Consider the following 16307-nt stretch of genomic DNA (forward strand, 5'->3'; position numbering starts at 1 on the left):
CTGCTTCGCACCAGCCAACTATTTTACATTTGGTAGTGTATATATGTCGATGCTACCCTCACTTCGCCCCAGCTTCACCCTCCCACCCCATGTCATCAAGTCCATTCTCTATGTCTACCTCTTTATTCCTGTCCTGCAACTAGGTTCATCAGTACCATTTTTTCTTTTTTTTTTAGATTCCATATATATGCATTAGCATACAGTATTTGTTTTTCTCTTTCTGACTTACTTCACTCTGTATGACAGACTCTAGGTCCGTCCACCTCACTACAAATAACTCAATTTCGTTTCTTTTTATGGCTGAGTAATATTCCGTTGTATCTATGTGCCACATCTTCTTTATCCATTCATCTGTCGATGCACATTTAGGTTGGTTCCATGTCCTGGCTATTGTAAATAGTGCTGCAGTGAACATTGTGGTGCATATCTCTTGTTGAACTATGGTTTTCTCAGGGTATATGCCCAGTAGTGGGATTGCTGGGTCATATGGTAGTTCTATTTTTAGTTTTTTAAGGAACCTCCATACTGTTTTCCATAGTGATTGTATCAATTTACATTCCCACCAACAGTGTAGGAGGGTTCCCTTTTCACCACACCCTTTCCAGCATTTATTGTTTCTACCTTTTTTGATAATGGCCATTCTGGCTGGCGTGAGGTGATACCTCGCTGTAGTTTTGATTTGCATTTCTCTAATAATTAGTGATGTTGAGCATCTTTTCATGTGCCTCTTGGCCATCTGTATGTCCTCCTTGGTGAAATGTCTATTTAGGTCTTCCGCCCATTTTTTAACTGGATTGTTTGTTTTTTTGATATTGAGCTCCATGAGCTGTTTTTATATTTTGGAGATTAATCCTTTGTCTGTTGTTTCATTTGAAAATACTTTCTCCCATTCTGAGGGTTGTCTTTTTGTCTTCTTTATGGTTTCCTTTGCTGTGCAAAGGCTTTTAAATTTAATTAAGTCCCATTTGTTTATTTTTGTTTTTATCTCCCTTACTCTAGGAGGTGGGTCAAAAAAGATCTTGCTGTGGTTTATGTCAGAGTGTTTTTCCTATATTTTCCTCTAAAAGTTTTATAGTGTCTGGTCTTACATTTAATCTTTAATCCCTTTGGAGTTTATTTTTATGTATGGTGTTAGGTAGTGTTCTAATTTCATTCTTTTACATGTAGCTGTCCAGTTTTCCCAGCACCACTTATTGAAGAGACTGTCTTTTCTCCATTGTATGTTCTTGCCTCCTTTGTTGTAAATTAGGTCCCCATATGTGCATGGGTTTATCTCTGGGCATTCTGTCCTGTACCATTGAGCTATACTTCTGTTTTTGTGCCAGTACCATACTGTCTTCATTACTGTAGCTTTATAGTTTGAAGTCAGGGAGCCTGATTCCTCCAACTCCGTTTTTCTTTCTCAAGATTGCTTTGGCTATTCAGGGTCTTTTGTGTTTCCATACGAATTGTAAGATTTTGTGTTCTAATTCTCTGAAGAATGCCATTGGTAGTTTGATAGAGATTGCATTGAATCTGTAGATTGCTTTGGGTAGTATAGTCATTTTCACAATTTTGATTCTTCCACTCCAAGGACATGGTATATTTCTCCATCTGTTTATGTCATCTTTGATTTCTTTCATCAGTGTTTTATAGTTTTCTGAGTACAAGTCTTTCTCCTCCTTAGGTAGGTTTATTCCTAGGTATTTTATTCTTTTTGTTGCAGTGGTAAATGGGAGTGTTTCCTTAATTTCTCTTTCTGATCTTTTTTTGTTAGTGTATAGGAATGCAAGAGATTTCTGTGTATTAATTTTGTACCCTGCAACTTTACCAAATTCATTGTTGAGCTCTAGTAGTTTTCTGGTGGCATCTTTAGGATTCTCTGTGTATAGTATCATGTCATCTGCAAACAGTGACAGTTGTACTTCTTCTTTTCCAATTTGTTTTCCTTTTATTTCTTTTTCTTCTCTAATTGCTGTAGCTAGGACCTCCAAAACTATGATGAGTAATAGTGGAGAGAGTGGACATCCTTGTCTTGTTCCTGATCTAACAGGAAATGGTTTCAGTTTTTCACCACTGAGAATGATGCTTGCTGTGGGTCTGTCATATATGGCCTTTATTATGTATGTTGAGGTAGGTTCCCTCTATGCCCACTTTCTGGAGAGTTTTTATCATAAATAGGTGTTGAATTTTTTCAAAAGCTTTTTCTGTATCTATTGAGATGATCATATGATTTTTATTCCTTAATTTGTTAATGTGGTGTATCACATTGATTGATTTGCATATATTGAAGAATCCTTGCCTCCCTGGGATAAATCCCACTTGATCATGGTATATGATCCTTTTAATGTGCTGTTGGATTCTGTTTGCTAGTATTTTGTTCAGGATTTTTGTATCTATGTTCATCAGTGATATTGGTCTATAATTTTCTTTTTTTATGATATCTTTTTCTGGTTTTGGTATCAGGGTGATGGTGGCTTTGTAGAATGAATTTGGGAGTGTTTCTCCCTCTGCAATTTTTTGGAAGCATTTGAGAAGGATAGGTGTTAGCTCTTCTCTAAATGTTTCATAGAATTCGCCATCTGGTCCTGGACTTTTGTTTATTGGAAAATTTAAAATTACGGCTTCAATTTCATTACTTGTGATAGGTCTGTTTATATTTTCTAATTCTTTGTGGTTCAGTCTTGGAAAATTGCACCTTTCCAAGAATTTGTCCCTATCTTCATGGTTGTCCATTTTATTGGCATACAGTTGTTTGTAGTTGTCTCTTACAATCCTTTGTATTTCTGCAGTGTCAGTTGTGAGTTCTCCTTTTTCATTTCTAATTTTATTGATTTGTGTCCTCTCCCTTTTTTTCTTGATGAGTCTGGCTAATGGTTTATCAATTTTGTTTATCTTCTCAAAGAACCAGCTTTTAGTTTTACTGACCTTTGCTATTGTTTTCTTCATTTCTGTTTATTTCTGCTCCGATCTTTATGATTTCTTTCCTTCTACTGACTTTGGGTTTTCTTTGTTCTTCTTTCTCTAGTTGTTTTAAGTGTAGAGTTAGATTGTTTATTTGAGATTTTTCTTGTTTCTTGAGGTGAGACTGAATTGCTTTAAACTTCCCTCTTAGAACTGCTTTTGCTGCGTCGCATAGGTTTTGGGTCATCATGTTTTTGTTGTCATTTGTTTCTATGTATTTTTTAATTTCTTCTTTGATTTCTTGGTTATTTAGTAGCACACTGTTTAGCTTCCATGTATTTGTGTTTTTTACAGTTTTTTTCCTGTAATTGATTTCCAATCTCATAGTGCTGTGGTTAGAAAAGATGCTTGATATGATTTCAATTTTCTGAGGCTCGATTTGTGACCCAAGATGTGATCTATACTGGAGAATGTTCCCTGTGCACTTGAGAAGAAAGTGTATTCTGCCACTTATGGGTGGAATGTTCTATAAATATCAATTAAATCTATCTGGTCTATTGTGTCATTTAAAGCTTGTGTTTCCTTATTTATTTTCTGTTTGGATTATCTGTCCATTGGTGTAGGTGGGGTGTTAAAGTCCCCTACTATTATTGTGTTACTGTTGATTTCTCCTTTCATGGTTGTTAGCATTTGCCTTATGTGTTGAGGTGTTCCTATGTTGGGTGCATAAACATTTATAATTGTTATATATTCTTGGATTGATCCCTTGATCATTATGTAGTGTCCCTCCTTATCTCTTGTAACAGTCTTTATTTTAAAGTCTTTTTTATCTGATATGAGTATTGCTACTCCAGCTTTCTTTTGATTTCCATTTGCATGGAATATCTTTTTCCATCCCTTCACTTTCAGTCTGTATGTGTCCCTAGGTCTGAAGTGGGTCTCTTGTAGACAGCATTTATATGGGTCTTGTTTTTGTATCCATTCAGCCAGTCTATCTTTTGGTTGTGGCATTTAATCCATTTACATTCAAGGTTATTATCGATATGTATGTTCCTATTACCATTTTCTTAAATGTTTTGGGTTTGTTTTTGTGAGTCTTTTTCTTCTCTTGTGTTTCCTGCCTAGAGAAGTTTCTTTAGCATTTGTTGTATAGCTGATTTGGTGGTGCTGAATTCTCTTAGCTTTTCCTTGTCTGAAAAGCTTTTGATTTCTACGTCGAATCTGAATGAGATCCTTGCTGGGTAGAGTAATCTTCATTGTAGGTTTTTCTCTTTCATCACTTTAAGTATATCCTGCCACTCCCTCCTGGCCTGCAGAGTTTCTGCTGAAATATCAGCTGATAACCTTATGGGGATTCCTTTGTATGTTATTTTTTGTATTTCTCTCACTGCTTTTAATATTTTTTCTTTGAATTTAATTTTTGTTAGTTTGATTAATATGTGTCTTGGTATGTTTTTCCCAGGGTTTATCCTGTATGGGACTCTCTGTGCTTCCTGGACTTGGGTGACTATTTCATTTCCCATGTTAGGGAAGTTTTCCACTACAATCTCTTCAAATAATCTCAGACCCTTTATTTTTCTCTTCTTCTTCTGGGACCCCTATAATTCGAATGTTGGTGCATTTAATGTTGTCCCAGAGGTCTCTGAGATTGTCTTCAATTCTTTTTATTCTTTTTTCTTTATTCTGCTCCTCGGCAGTTATTTCCACCATTTTGTCTTCCAGCTCACTTATTCATTCTTCTGCCTCAGTTATTCTGTTATTGATTCCTTCTAGTGTATTTTTCATTTCAGTTATTGTGTTGTTCATCTCTGTCTGTTTGTTCTTTAGCTCTTCCAGATGTTTGTTAAAGATTTCTTGTATTTTCTCAATCCATGCCTCCATTCTATTTCTGAGATTCTGGATCATCTTTACTATCATTACTCTGAATTCTTTTTTAGGTAGATTTCCTATTTCCTCCTCATTTATTTGGTCTTGTAGGTTTTTACCTTGCTCCTTCATCTGTGATATATATTTTTGCCGTCTCATTTTTTTTTTTTATGAGTGGGATTGTGTTCCTATCTTACTGGTTGTTTGGCCTGAGGCTTCCAACACTGGAGTTTGTAGGCTATTGGGTAGAGCTGGGTCTTGGTGCTGAGATGAGGACCTCTGTGAGGCCTCACTCTGATGAATATTCCCTGGGGTCTGAGGTTCTCTGTTAGTACAGTGGGTTAGACTCGGAGCTCCCACCACAGGAGCTTTGGCTCAACCCCTGGCTCATGAACCAAGAATCTGCAAGGCATGTGGGGTGGCAAAAAAAAAAAAAAAAAAAAAGAATAACAAAGTAAAAAATAAAATTTAGACTAGGAAACTAACAGATATATTAGAAAGAATATAAAAATAAATATATAGATGAATCAACAACTGGAAGGTACATGGGTACCACAATAGTTAAAAAGAGGAGACGGGAAAAGAAAAAAATAAAAAAGAAAGAAAAAAAAAGGGGGAGTGAGGCCTTAGCTGTGGAGGGCGTGGCCTAAGCAAGGGCAAGGTTTGGGTGGTGGGCAGGGCCAATGCTCAGGACCCACAGGGCTGGAAAAGACCCTGGGAGCTGTGGGGGGTGGGGCTTAGGCTCAAGGAACAGAAGGGGCCCAGGCGTGCCCCCCACCCCTGGTGTCAGCGGGCAGGGGACCTCACCTGGGATCCCGGCAGGCTCCCTGGGCCTGAATGAGTGGGGTAATGGCCCTCGCTCCTCTCCCGCTCCTCCCGGAGGGCCCCTCCCGCCTGCCTCTCCTGATCTCCCCGGCCTCAGGGGCGCGGATCCTGTCTGGCCTCCCCTTCTCCTCTCCCCTCAGTCCCCCCACATTGTACCGGTTCACTTGGGGGTTCCTCCCGTCTCCTTGGGCGTCAGGGTCCCCCACGAGCAGCGGGCAGGCACCCTAGTTGTGGGGAGACGGTAACTCGGAGTCTTCCCACACCGCCATCTTGACTCCGCCCCCTAATTTACTCTTAAAACAGCCTTCTGCATGGTTGAAGGATTCCCTGTTCTCTTTAAAGCCTTTGTATCTTGGCTACATTTTTAAAAAAAATAAGCTTCTTTTAATCTATCGGGGGAAACCAGGGATGTGATGGAGGTGGTTCAGTGAGAGAGGAGGCTGAAATCAGTAATGCTGGAAAAGGTCAGAGCCAGAATTGTTACTTAACTATTGAATACCCCAAATTTGCTACAAGTTGCTTATAAACATTCACAGAAGTCAGTGCCCATTTCCTCTAGAAGCTTTCATTATAAGGAAGCCTCCTGGACATGACATTAGCACCTTGGTCTCTGTGTGTGTGTGTGTGTGTCCCAGAAACAAGCATCTTTTTATAGCATGGCTTAAATATCCCTCTTTCCTGACTCTTCGCACATTGCAGTACCTGCACACACTACTCACATGCCATTTCCACTACTGAATCAGAATCTCCAAGGGAGGAGGAGCCTGGGACTGTCTTTAATAATGCATGCCATCTGCCAGCGTTCAGTGGGTATAAATGCTGGAGAGGGTGTGGAGGAAAGGGAACACTCTTGCACTGTTGGTGGGAATGTAAATTGATACAGCCACTATGGAGAACAGTATGGAGGTTCCTTAAAAAACTACAAATAGAACTACCATACGACCCAGCAATCCCACTACTGGGCATATACCCTGAGAAAACCATAGGTCAAAAAGAGTCATGTACCAAAATGTTCATTGCAGCTCTATTTACAATAGCCAGGACATGGAAGCAACCTAAATGTCCATCGACAGATGAATGGATAAAGAAGATGTGGCACATATATACAATGGAATATTACTCAGCCATAAAAAGAAATGAAATGGAGGTATTTGTAATGAGGTGGATGGAGTTAGAGTCTGTCATACAGAGTGAAGTAAGTCAGAAAGAGAAAAACAAATACAGTATGCTAACACATATATATGGAATCTAATGGAAAAAAAAAGAAAAAAAAAAAAAAAAAAAAGGCCATGAAGAACCTAGTGGCAAGACGGGAATAAAGACACAGACCTACCAGAGAATGGACTTGAGGATATGGGGAGGGGGTGGGGTGAGATGGGACAGGGTAAGAGAGTGTCATGGACATATATACACTACCAAATGTAAAATAGATAGCTAGTGGGAAGCAGCCGCATAGCACAGGGAGATCAGCTCGGTGCTTTGTGACCACCTAGAAGGGTGGGATGGGGAGGGTGGGAGGGAGGGAGATGCAAGAGGGAAGAGAAATGGGAACATATTGTATATGTATAACTGATTCACTTTGTTATAAAGCAGATGCTAACACACTATTGTAAGGCGATTATACTTCAATAAAGATGTTTGAAAAAAAAAAAAAAAAAAAAAAAAAAAAAAAAAAAATAATGCATGCCAGATGACTCCCATGACTGGGCGAGCATGGGGAACAGGAATTAGATGGTTTATTGTGCTTATGAACCCCCCAGAGATCTAGTTAAATCCAGATTCTGTTTAAGCCGGTCCGGGATGGAGCTGAAATCTGCATTTGTAACAAGCTCCCCAGGTGATGCTGATGCTGCTGCAGCCACTTTGCTTAGAAAGGGTCTAAAGGAAAGGCAGTTAATGTCCACAAGCAGGTGTTGACTGGGGCTAGAGGCGAGAATAATTAGAGAGGGACTGAGCAGACTTTCTGCTCTCCTTGCTCATCTGATGAGTGATGGTAGAAACGATTCTTGATTCTTGAGAAAGCCAGCAAGGCCCTCCAGGGTGGTAATTGCTCAGTAGACTCACCAAGTTCTAGACCAGACCTTCAGTTTTGCAGGACCAGTCATACTCAAGACTCAGGCAAACCACACTCCCAAAGAACATATGTAAGTCATATAAGCTAATTTTAAATGCCCGATAAAACATATAATGATTGGTTAGAATCCTCTCTTTGGCCAACATATGTGTTCTCTGCCTACAAGCAGATCCACGTGGGCAGCTAAAACTCAGATCACAATCAGCAGGTGGCTTGGTGAGCAGACCTTCAGAAGCGTCAGCTGAGTGATTTCAGTGGCCTCTCTCACGCTGCCGTGGGGACAGACCTTAAGTCATGACTCAGTCAGCCTGGCCTGCCTTTCCTGCTCCTATTATTGCTTCTCCTGAAGTGTTTTGAGTTCTACTCATTCCTTCGTCGCTCAAACAGGAAACCCTTCTAAGCCCCAGGCACTGGGCTGGGCACTGAGTCACAGAAATGTTAGTGAAAATTGAGCCCTACTCTTCCTGATTTGCATCTGGAAGCTATTCTATCTCTTACTTGTTAAAAAATAATTTTCAGTCTCCTTCCCCCTGCTCCGCGCGCCTGGGCTCTCCCCGCCCTTCCCCCACCTCCCTCCGAGGCCCTTGGGGACGCGCCCGAGGCGGGGTGGGGGCGGCGGCCGAGGCTGGCCTGAGGGTCTGCGAGGAGCCGGGGAGCCCACCTGGTTCGCGGGTGTGGGGCGGGGCGGTTCCGCAGGGAGGGACCTCCCCAAGCCACAGTGTGGAGTGAATCCGGAACCCGAGCCCTGCGGAGCTCCCGGCGGCCCGGCCCCAAGGCGCTGCGGCCGCGCCGCGCAGGCGCGTGGCCCTGCCTGCGCGCCATTAACACCGTCGTCTTCAACAAGCTCAGCGGCGCTCTGCTTTTTGAGGACCGCGGGGCTCCGGAGCGGGAGCGGGGCGGCAGGCCCTACGGCGGTGTCCTGGACAGTACGCACGCTCGCCCCGAGGTTGGCGTTACGGACGGCGCGCCCCTCAAGGACAACCTGGGCCTGAGACACCGGAGGACCGGGGCCCGGCAGAATGGCGGGAAGGTGAGGCACAAGCGGCAGGCCCTGCGGGACATGGCGTGGCCCCTCAAGCAGTGGCTGTACAAGCACCGCGACAGTCCGTACCCCACCAAGACGGAGAAGATTCTCCTGGCGCTCGGCTCGCAGATGACGCTAGTGCAGGTGTCAAATTGGTTTGCTAATGCAAGACGTCGGCTTAAGAATACTGTTCGACAGCCGGATTTAAGCTGGGCCTTAAGAATAAAGTTGTACAATAAGTATGTTCAAGGAAGCGCTGAGCGGCTGAGTGTAAGCAGTGATGACTCATGTTCTGAAGATGGAGAAAATCCTCCACGAAACCACATGAATGAAGAAGGCTATAATAATCCAGTTCACCATCCTGTGATTAAAAGTGAGAGCTCAGTCATAAAAGCTGGAGTGAGGCCAGAGTCACGGGCCAATGAGGACTACGTATCGCCCGCAAAATACAAGAGCAGCTTGTTGAATTGTTACCTTAACAACTCTTTGAGACACGTCATGGTCACAAATGCTGCCATGATGGGAAAGACAAGGCAGAGAAACCATTCAGGATCTTTTAGTTCCAGAGAATTTGAGGAGGAATTGGTATCTCCCTCATTGTCAGAAACCGAAGGCAATTTCGTCTATCGCACAGGTAAGTCTGTGCTTTTTGGTGATACCTTGTTTAAAACAGAATTAAAGCTAAAAAATAATAATAATAATAATAATTTTTAATTAAAAATTTTAATAATGGTAAAATACACATAAAATTTACCATCTTAAGCATTTTTTAAAATATTTATTTATTTATTTATTTATTTTAATTTTTATTTATTTATTTATTTTATTTATGGCTGTGTTGGGTCTTCGTTTCTATGCGAGGGCTTTCTCTAGTTGTGGCAAGCGGGGGCCACTCCTCATCGCGGTGCGCTGGCCTCTCACTGTCGCGGCCTCTCCTGTCACGGAGCACAGGCTCCAGATGCGCAGGCTCAGTAATTGTGGCTCACGGGTCTAGCTGCTCTGCGGCATGTGGGATCTCCCCAGACCAGGGCTCGAACCCATGTCCCCTGCATTGGCAGGCAGATTCTCAACCACTGCGCCACCAGGGAAGCCCATATTTATTTATTTATTTATTTATTGGGCTGTGCCAAGTCTTAGTTGTGGCATGCAGATCTTTTAGTTGCGGCATGTGGACTCTTAGTTGAGGCATGCATGTGGGATCTAGTTTCCCAACCAGGGATTGAACCTGGGTCCCCTGCATTGGGAGCATGGAGTCTTACCCACTGGACGACCAAGGAAGTACCTACCATCTTAAGCATTTTTAAGTGTACAGTTCAATTGTGTTAAGTACGTTTAAGGTGTTGTACAACCATTACTAACTATCCATTTCCAGAATTTTTCATCCCCCAAACTGAAACTCTGTATCCATTTAACAACAACTCCCTATTCCCCCTACCTGCAGTCCCTGGCAACCACTATTCTACTTTCTGTCTCTATGAATTTTACTACTCTAGGTACTCCTATATAAGTGGAATCATACAGTATTTGTACTTTCGTGACTGACTTATTTTACTTAACGTAATGTCCTTGAGATTCATCCATGATGTAGTATGCTCCAGAATTTCCCTCATTTTAAAGTCTGAATAATATTCCATTCCATCTTTATACCACATTTTATTAACCCATTCAACTGTCAATGGACATTTAAGTTGCTTCTACACTTTGGCTTGTGAATAATGCTGCTATGAACACGTACGTACATATATCTTTGAGGCCTGCTTTCAGTTCTTTTAGATATATACCCAGAAGTGGAATTGTTGGATCATGTGGTAATTCTATTTTTAATTTCTTGAGGAACCACCATTCTATTGCCATGGTGGTCGCATCATTTTACATTCCCATCAACAGTGCACAAGGGTTCCAATATCCTTGCCAATACTTCTGCCTCTTACTTCAAGCAACTTCCTTAGCTATAATCTGGGCCATTGCCCCAATGTCCCACCCAAAATATACTCTCTGAGTCTTCCCTGCCCCCTCCAAATTCTGCTCAATCTCTAAAGCTAAGTCTCATGTTTTCTAAAAGTCCAAGGTCATTAGCCTATGATGAACTCACCTCATCTTTATGAGACCACTCCTGTTTTCCCTTGATGATGAGTATCTCATTCTCTAATCACCTCCTGTTACTCCGAGTCATGTTCTTTGCTCATTGGTTTTTACCCAGCAGTGAAAGCAATTGGCATTTATTGTAACGTGCTTGATAGAATAAGAAAAGCAAGAAGTGTGCAGACAAAAGGGATCAAATGCCCAAAGCTTGATTCCTGATCTAAGAACTCTGTACATGGAGAAAAGAGACCGAGTCCTATTGCCCCAGAACACTGTCTGGTGGAGGCTTACTAAGAGCCTCTGCACCGTCTAGTCGGACGTCCTTCCCCCAGCCACAGTCACCCTGGAGAGCACTGACCCTAAACGTCATCAGTTGAGGAGAGATGCTTCTCAGAGGAGAACTGGCTCTGGGAGTGCTAACCACAAATTGTAGCAAACCAGAATTCATTAGTTCAGGGGACTGCTGGAGAAGTCTGTGTGAGTTTTATTACAACGTCTGCAGCCATTTACATTACACAAGGGCCAGGTTTTCTTCCATATCCATTCACCCCATGGTGGATGCCAGCAAATAATCCCAGTGGGGCTGCCAAACCAAACAAACGTTATTTTTTTCCCAATTAATCTGTCCTGTTTTGAGTTTGAACTCTTCCCGACCCTTCATTGTGTTCTCTTTAGGGATGCTATAGAAACCCTTGGCTGTCTTATGTTATAGAAAGAGCTGATCAGTGCTGGCGTTGGCCTCTTGGAATGATGATTTCTCTGCCATCACATGAATGCTCTGATGTGTGACATGGCCTCTGCTCTCCATGGCTTGCCCTGCACCCATCTATCAGCATGAAGCAACTCCCTGAAGCCCCAGCCACCACTGATGGCATAGGCAGCAGAGGGCTCAGTTCCAATGTCCCTTCAAGCTCTTCCACCCAGAACGGAATTTCAGTCATGTCAGGAGTGCCTGACCCAACACAGATCTCCCAAGCTCATCAGAACCGGAGGGGAACTAGAAGCTCTGGCAAGAAGGAGACTTTTAGGACATTTAAACCAACTTCCAGCTGGTATTTGAAGCCCTGCCAAGTGGTTGTCAGCCTATTTGAACTTCTGTGACAGGGAACTCACTGCCCCCAAGGCACTTCAATCATCTCTAGACAGCACTTTTGTTCTGGAGCTGTTGATGCCCCCAAGAGTCAGAGAAGGAACTGGCATATACGTAGGGAGAAGCCCCCTCCCTGGCTCTGGGGTAAGAATTCGCCTTCCTGCCTTGAGAACCACAGAGCATCCCATGTGTTCCCAAGTTATGCCTCATCAAGAGGCCCCAAAGGTTTTGGAGTTACTCTCTGCCCAGCTGGCTACCCTTACCGTGGTCCAGTTACTACCCACTCCCCTCCCCAGTGGGAACCACATTTCCCTCATAATCCTAACAGCTGGACACCTGGGGTGTCAGCAGACCATAAGCAGCCCAGGGTCTCTGCCCTACTTCAAGCCCTCATCACCTCTTGTCTTGACCATTACAGTCACCCTGGACTCACCTCTCTGTCTCTGGGCTCCTTGCCGCCTCTCTCCATGCAGTTGTCAAAACAACCTTCTAAAATGCCAATCTGACCATGATATTATGCTCAGCATCAGGGCATCCATCTTCTGTGAAATCAAGCCCAGCCTTACTGCTGAGCCTCAGGGTCTCTCTGGTTCTCCAGGTTAGTCCACCCCTGGCTGCTTCCCCGACACCATCTCGGGAAGGAGCCCACCATCCCGGCATTACCCAAGGCTGTGATTCTTCCTCATCTCCTCCTTCACTCCTCACCCGTATCCACTCTGAGAGCAAGTCCCACCCATTCTACCTACAAAATATATATTTAGCTACTTACCCCCACTCTCCCACCTCCCTGGTCCAAGCCACCATCATCTCTCACCTGGGTGACAGCAGTAGTCTCCTAACTGGCCTTCCTACTTCCACTTTTGCTCCCTTCTAATTCATTCTCTACATAGCAGTGAAAATAAACTTTAAAAGTATAATTCAAATTATGTCATTTCACTGTAAACATTTGAATAGCTTCTTATTGGTCTTAGAATAAAATCTTGACCAAAGCCCTGTATGACCTTGCTTTTCCCACATATCTGACCATCTCTCATACTGTTCTCCACAGTCATTGTGCATCTGTCTCTGCCAACCACAGGCCCTTTGCGCTTCCTGCTCCCCCAGCATGGAACACCCTTTCCGTGGCTCTGTAATTTGCTGCTCATCCTTTAGGTCTCAGCTGAAACATCACCACCTGTGGAATGCTTGCTGTGACCTGTTTTTCTCTATTGCACCACCTTGTTTAGTTCATTTTAGCACTACTCACAATCTGTAACTAATTAGTGTACTTGACTCCTTGTTTATTGTCTAACTCCTTCAATAGAAAGACAGGTCCATGAGGGCAAGGACCTCTCTCTTTCATTATATCCACTGGATCAACCACATCAAACACAGTTCATAGCATGTGGTAGGTCCTCTATAAATTTTGTCTACTGGATGCCAAATGAATCCAGCCCCTGCTGCTTCTTCAGTCTTTCTTCTCTGCCACTCCTCACCACGACACGCACATTCCAGGCATGCTGATTGGAATTCCCTGAAGATGCACACTGCTTTCCATCTCTGTGCCTTTGCACATGCCCCTGGGCTGGGATTCTTGATCTACTATGTCTAACTAGAAAACTCCTCTGATTGAAATATCATCTCTTCTCCAAAGCCTTTCCAGCCTCACAAAGCAAAGTTAGTCCCCCAGACCTCCATGGCCACAGTATGGTGCCCATGGCTCTATTCTTGCTCTTGGCAACTTGGTTGTAATGATTCATTTTCCTATCTGTATCCTCTGTAAACTCTGATATCTCCCCAACCTTCATGCACAATCAAGTCCAGGACCTGGAACATATTAGTTGCTCAACAAACATTTGTTGAAAAGATGACTGAATGAAGTGGAAGAGCAGTCCCTGCATGTAAATTCAATAGGCCAGGTTACTAATATCAGCCCCCTGGTAATTGGATAACTCATAATGCCACTTTGTGTCTCAGTTTCTTCACCTGTATATTGGGAATAATAAATCATTACCTATCTAAGGTTAGTTTAAGAATAAAATAAAATAGTAAATACAAAAACAGTTTGAAAAATATAAACTCAATCATTTCAAAAATATTTGAGTCCTTCCTTAGTGCTAAGGCACTCAAGTTACAAATATGGAGACATGATCTTTTAAAGGGTTCTGCTTCTTCAAGATGGCATTAGCCACCCACCATAAAGACATGTCTACCTCCTACTGACTTGGTTCTTGGTCTGCTGCATCTTTGCATGAACCCTTTGGTTCTGGATTCACTGCATACCTGTATAGTCTAGTTTTACTGAAGGTCTCTGCATGCTTTTCAGCTATAATCATGCCTGAAAAATTCCCTTACCAATCCTGGTTCCACTTCAGGAAAACCGTCAGCAGTACACACAGCACCAGGCCCATCCATCTGTGTAAGAGATAATGTAATTCTAAGACAATATTTAACATTGTGGGATGAGGCATAAACTCAATATGTTTTCAGGCAGAATAGAAAAAAATATGTGCCTCATCTCATTAATCACAATAAGAATGAGGGATGGGGCAGATACCCAGGCTGGTGCTATTCCCTTCAAGTTAATCTGTCTTAATACTAGGTCCTTGATAAAAAGAATGCCCATACCATTGTTCTGCTTGCTCAATGGCAATTTAAATTGGGGGAGCACAAGATTTATGGAGTAACAAGAACCTCTCAGTAATAAAAACTTGAGTGATCCATGCTGTGTTTGGAGGTAACTTCTACTGCAAACACTCTCTGGGGATGAAACTTCAAGAGAAGGATTTCAAGGTATGTATTTATAAAACTGATCTATTCACAAGTGCCTATTGGGTTCATTCATTCACTCACTGAACAAATTTTTACTGGGCACTGACTCTTGCAAGAGGCTCTGTTAGGGGTTTGAAGCTGCCAAAGAAACCAGATGTGGTCTGTACCCTGGAGGGACCCGCATTTGGGGATATGCAACTCATACACAATAATGAGGGCGCCACGAGGACTGCAAGCTCCGGCGTACACCAGTGCCTGTCACGGAGCCTGGCACAGAAAAGCTCATTAAAAATCTGTCAATGACAAGTGTCCATCAACAGATGAAAGGATAAAGTGTGGTACATATGTGCAACGGAATATTATTCAGCCTTAAAAAGGAAGGAAATTCTGACACATGCTACAACCTAGACAAACCTAGAAGACATTATGCACAGTGGAATAAGCCAGTCACAAAAGTACAGATACTATATGAGTCCACTTATATGAGAACCCTAGGGAGGTCAAGTTCGTGGAGACAGAAAGTAGAATGATGGTTGCCAGAGGCTGGAGGTAGGAGGGAATGGCGAGTTATTGTTTAACGGGTGTAGAGTTTTGGTTTTGCAAGATGAAAAATGTTCTGGAGACAGATGGTGGTGATGGTTGTAGACCAAAGTGAATGTACTTAATGCCAGTGAACTGTACACTAAAAAATGGTTAAGATGCTAAATTTTATGTTGTGTATAGTTTAACCACCACCACAACAAATTTTAAAGGTCTATCAGGATGTCGAGAGAGAGCTTGAGGCCAGAGATGCAATGGAGTGTTCCACAGAGAAGGGATCAGTGGGAGGATATGGGCTTTCCCAGGGAGGTAGGAAGAAGAGGGCATAGAATTGTGCTGAGGACACACTCCAGCAGATCAAGGAAGGGAGGCCAAGGGAAGTGTGGTCAGAACTTGCAGGAGCAGTGGGCTAGTTAGGGACATGGAAATGAAGGATCAGAGAGTTCCAAGGAGATCCTTTTAGAGCATGACAGACGTTGACCAAAGCCTTTGCATTTGACAAGTAAGAGGTAACAGGCAACCCCTAGGAGAGCTTCTTCAGAGAATTGTGTTGGCAGTGAGGCTGCAAAAGGTTAAATACCAAGTGAATGGAGAATAAGACACTGAAGTTTGATAGTAAAGGAAGGAGAATGATGGCAGAAACTTGAAGGAATCAGTGGACAGGGGAGAAGAAAGATTTAGCAAGGGACACAGGGATTGAAAGAAAAGGAGAGATGTTCTAGAAGGATCTGGAATGGTTGGGAAGGATGCTTTGGGGGATTCCTTCTCCCTTTGAAACAAAAAGGCAGGATAAGGAGATGGAGGAGGTATCAGGAAGAAATAAGGCAGAGAACAGGGAGCTGAAGGGCTCCTGTCTCCTCAGGGAAGCGGGAAGCAAGACCGAGTGCTGACAGTGAGAATACGCGAATGTGCCAGAGAAGAGTTGAGAGTTTGGAGATGGTGTTGTAGGGAATGTGGACCGGCATGGATCCAGCTGAGGTCAGAGCCCCTGTGGGTATGGGGAGCCTAACAGTGCTCAGCTGCTGGTGGCCTGAAGGAAGAGAGCACATGGAACATTTCCCAGAGAGACAGGCTTCCCAGGATGGGCAAGAGCACGGATAAAACCGACCTCCACGAGGTCTGGGCTGGATGGCAAGGAAATAGGAGGGTGTGAAGTCTGGGACTAGAGTTCA

The 16307-nt window shown here is 43.1% G+C and overlaps 2 protein-coding genes across 2 annotated transcripts in view; both read left to right on the forward strand.

The window, feature by feature from the left end:
- Positions 1-12996, forward strand: part of LOC130709427 (homeobox protein Mohawk-like) — a 30761-nt gene extending 17765 nt beyond the window's left edge. The window contains exons 3-4 of the mRNA XM_057558653.1: positions 8345-9306; positions 12893-12996. Of these exons, the coding sequence (XP_057414636.1) occupies positions 8345-9306; positions 12893-12996 (1066 nt within the window). The remainder of the gene's footprint in view (positions 1-8344; positions 9307-12892) is intronic.
- ALK (ALK receptor tyrosine kinase) overlaps positions 1-16307 on the forward strand; it is a 726132-nt gene that overhangs the window by 419688 nt on the left and 290137 nt on the right. The window lies entirely within an intron of this gene.

Source organism: Balaenoptera acutorostrata, chromosome 12, assembly GCF_949987535.1.
Source record: "Balaenoptera acutorostrata chromosome 12, mBalAcu1.1, whole genome shotgun sequence".
NCBI lineage: Eukaryota > Metazoa > Chordata > Mammalia > Artiodactyla > Balaenopteridae > Balaenoptera > Balaenoptera acutorostrata.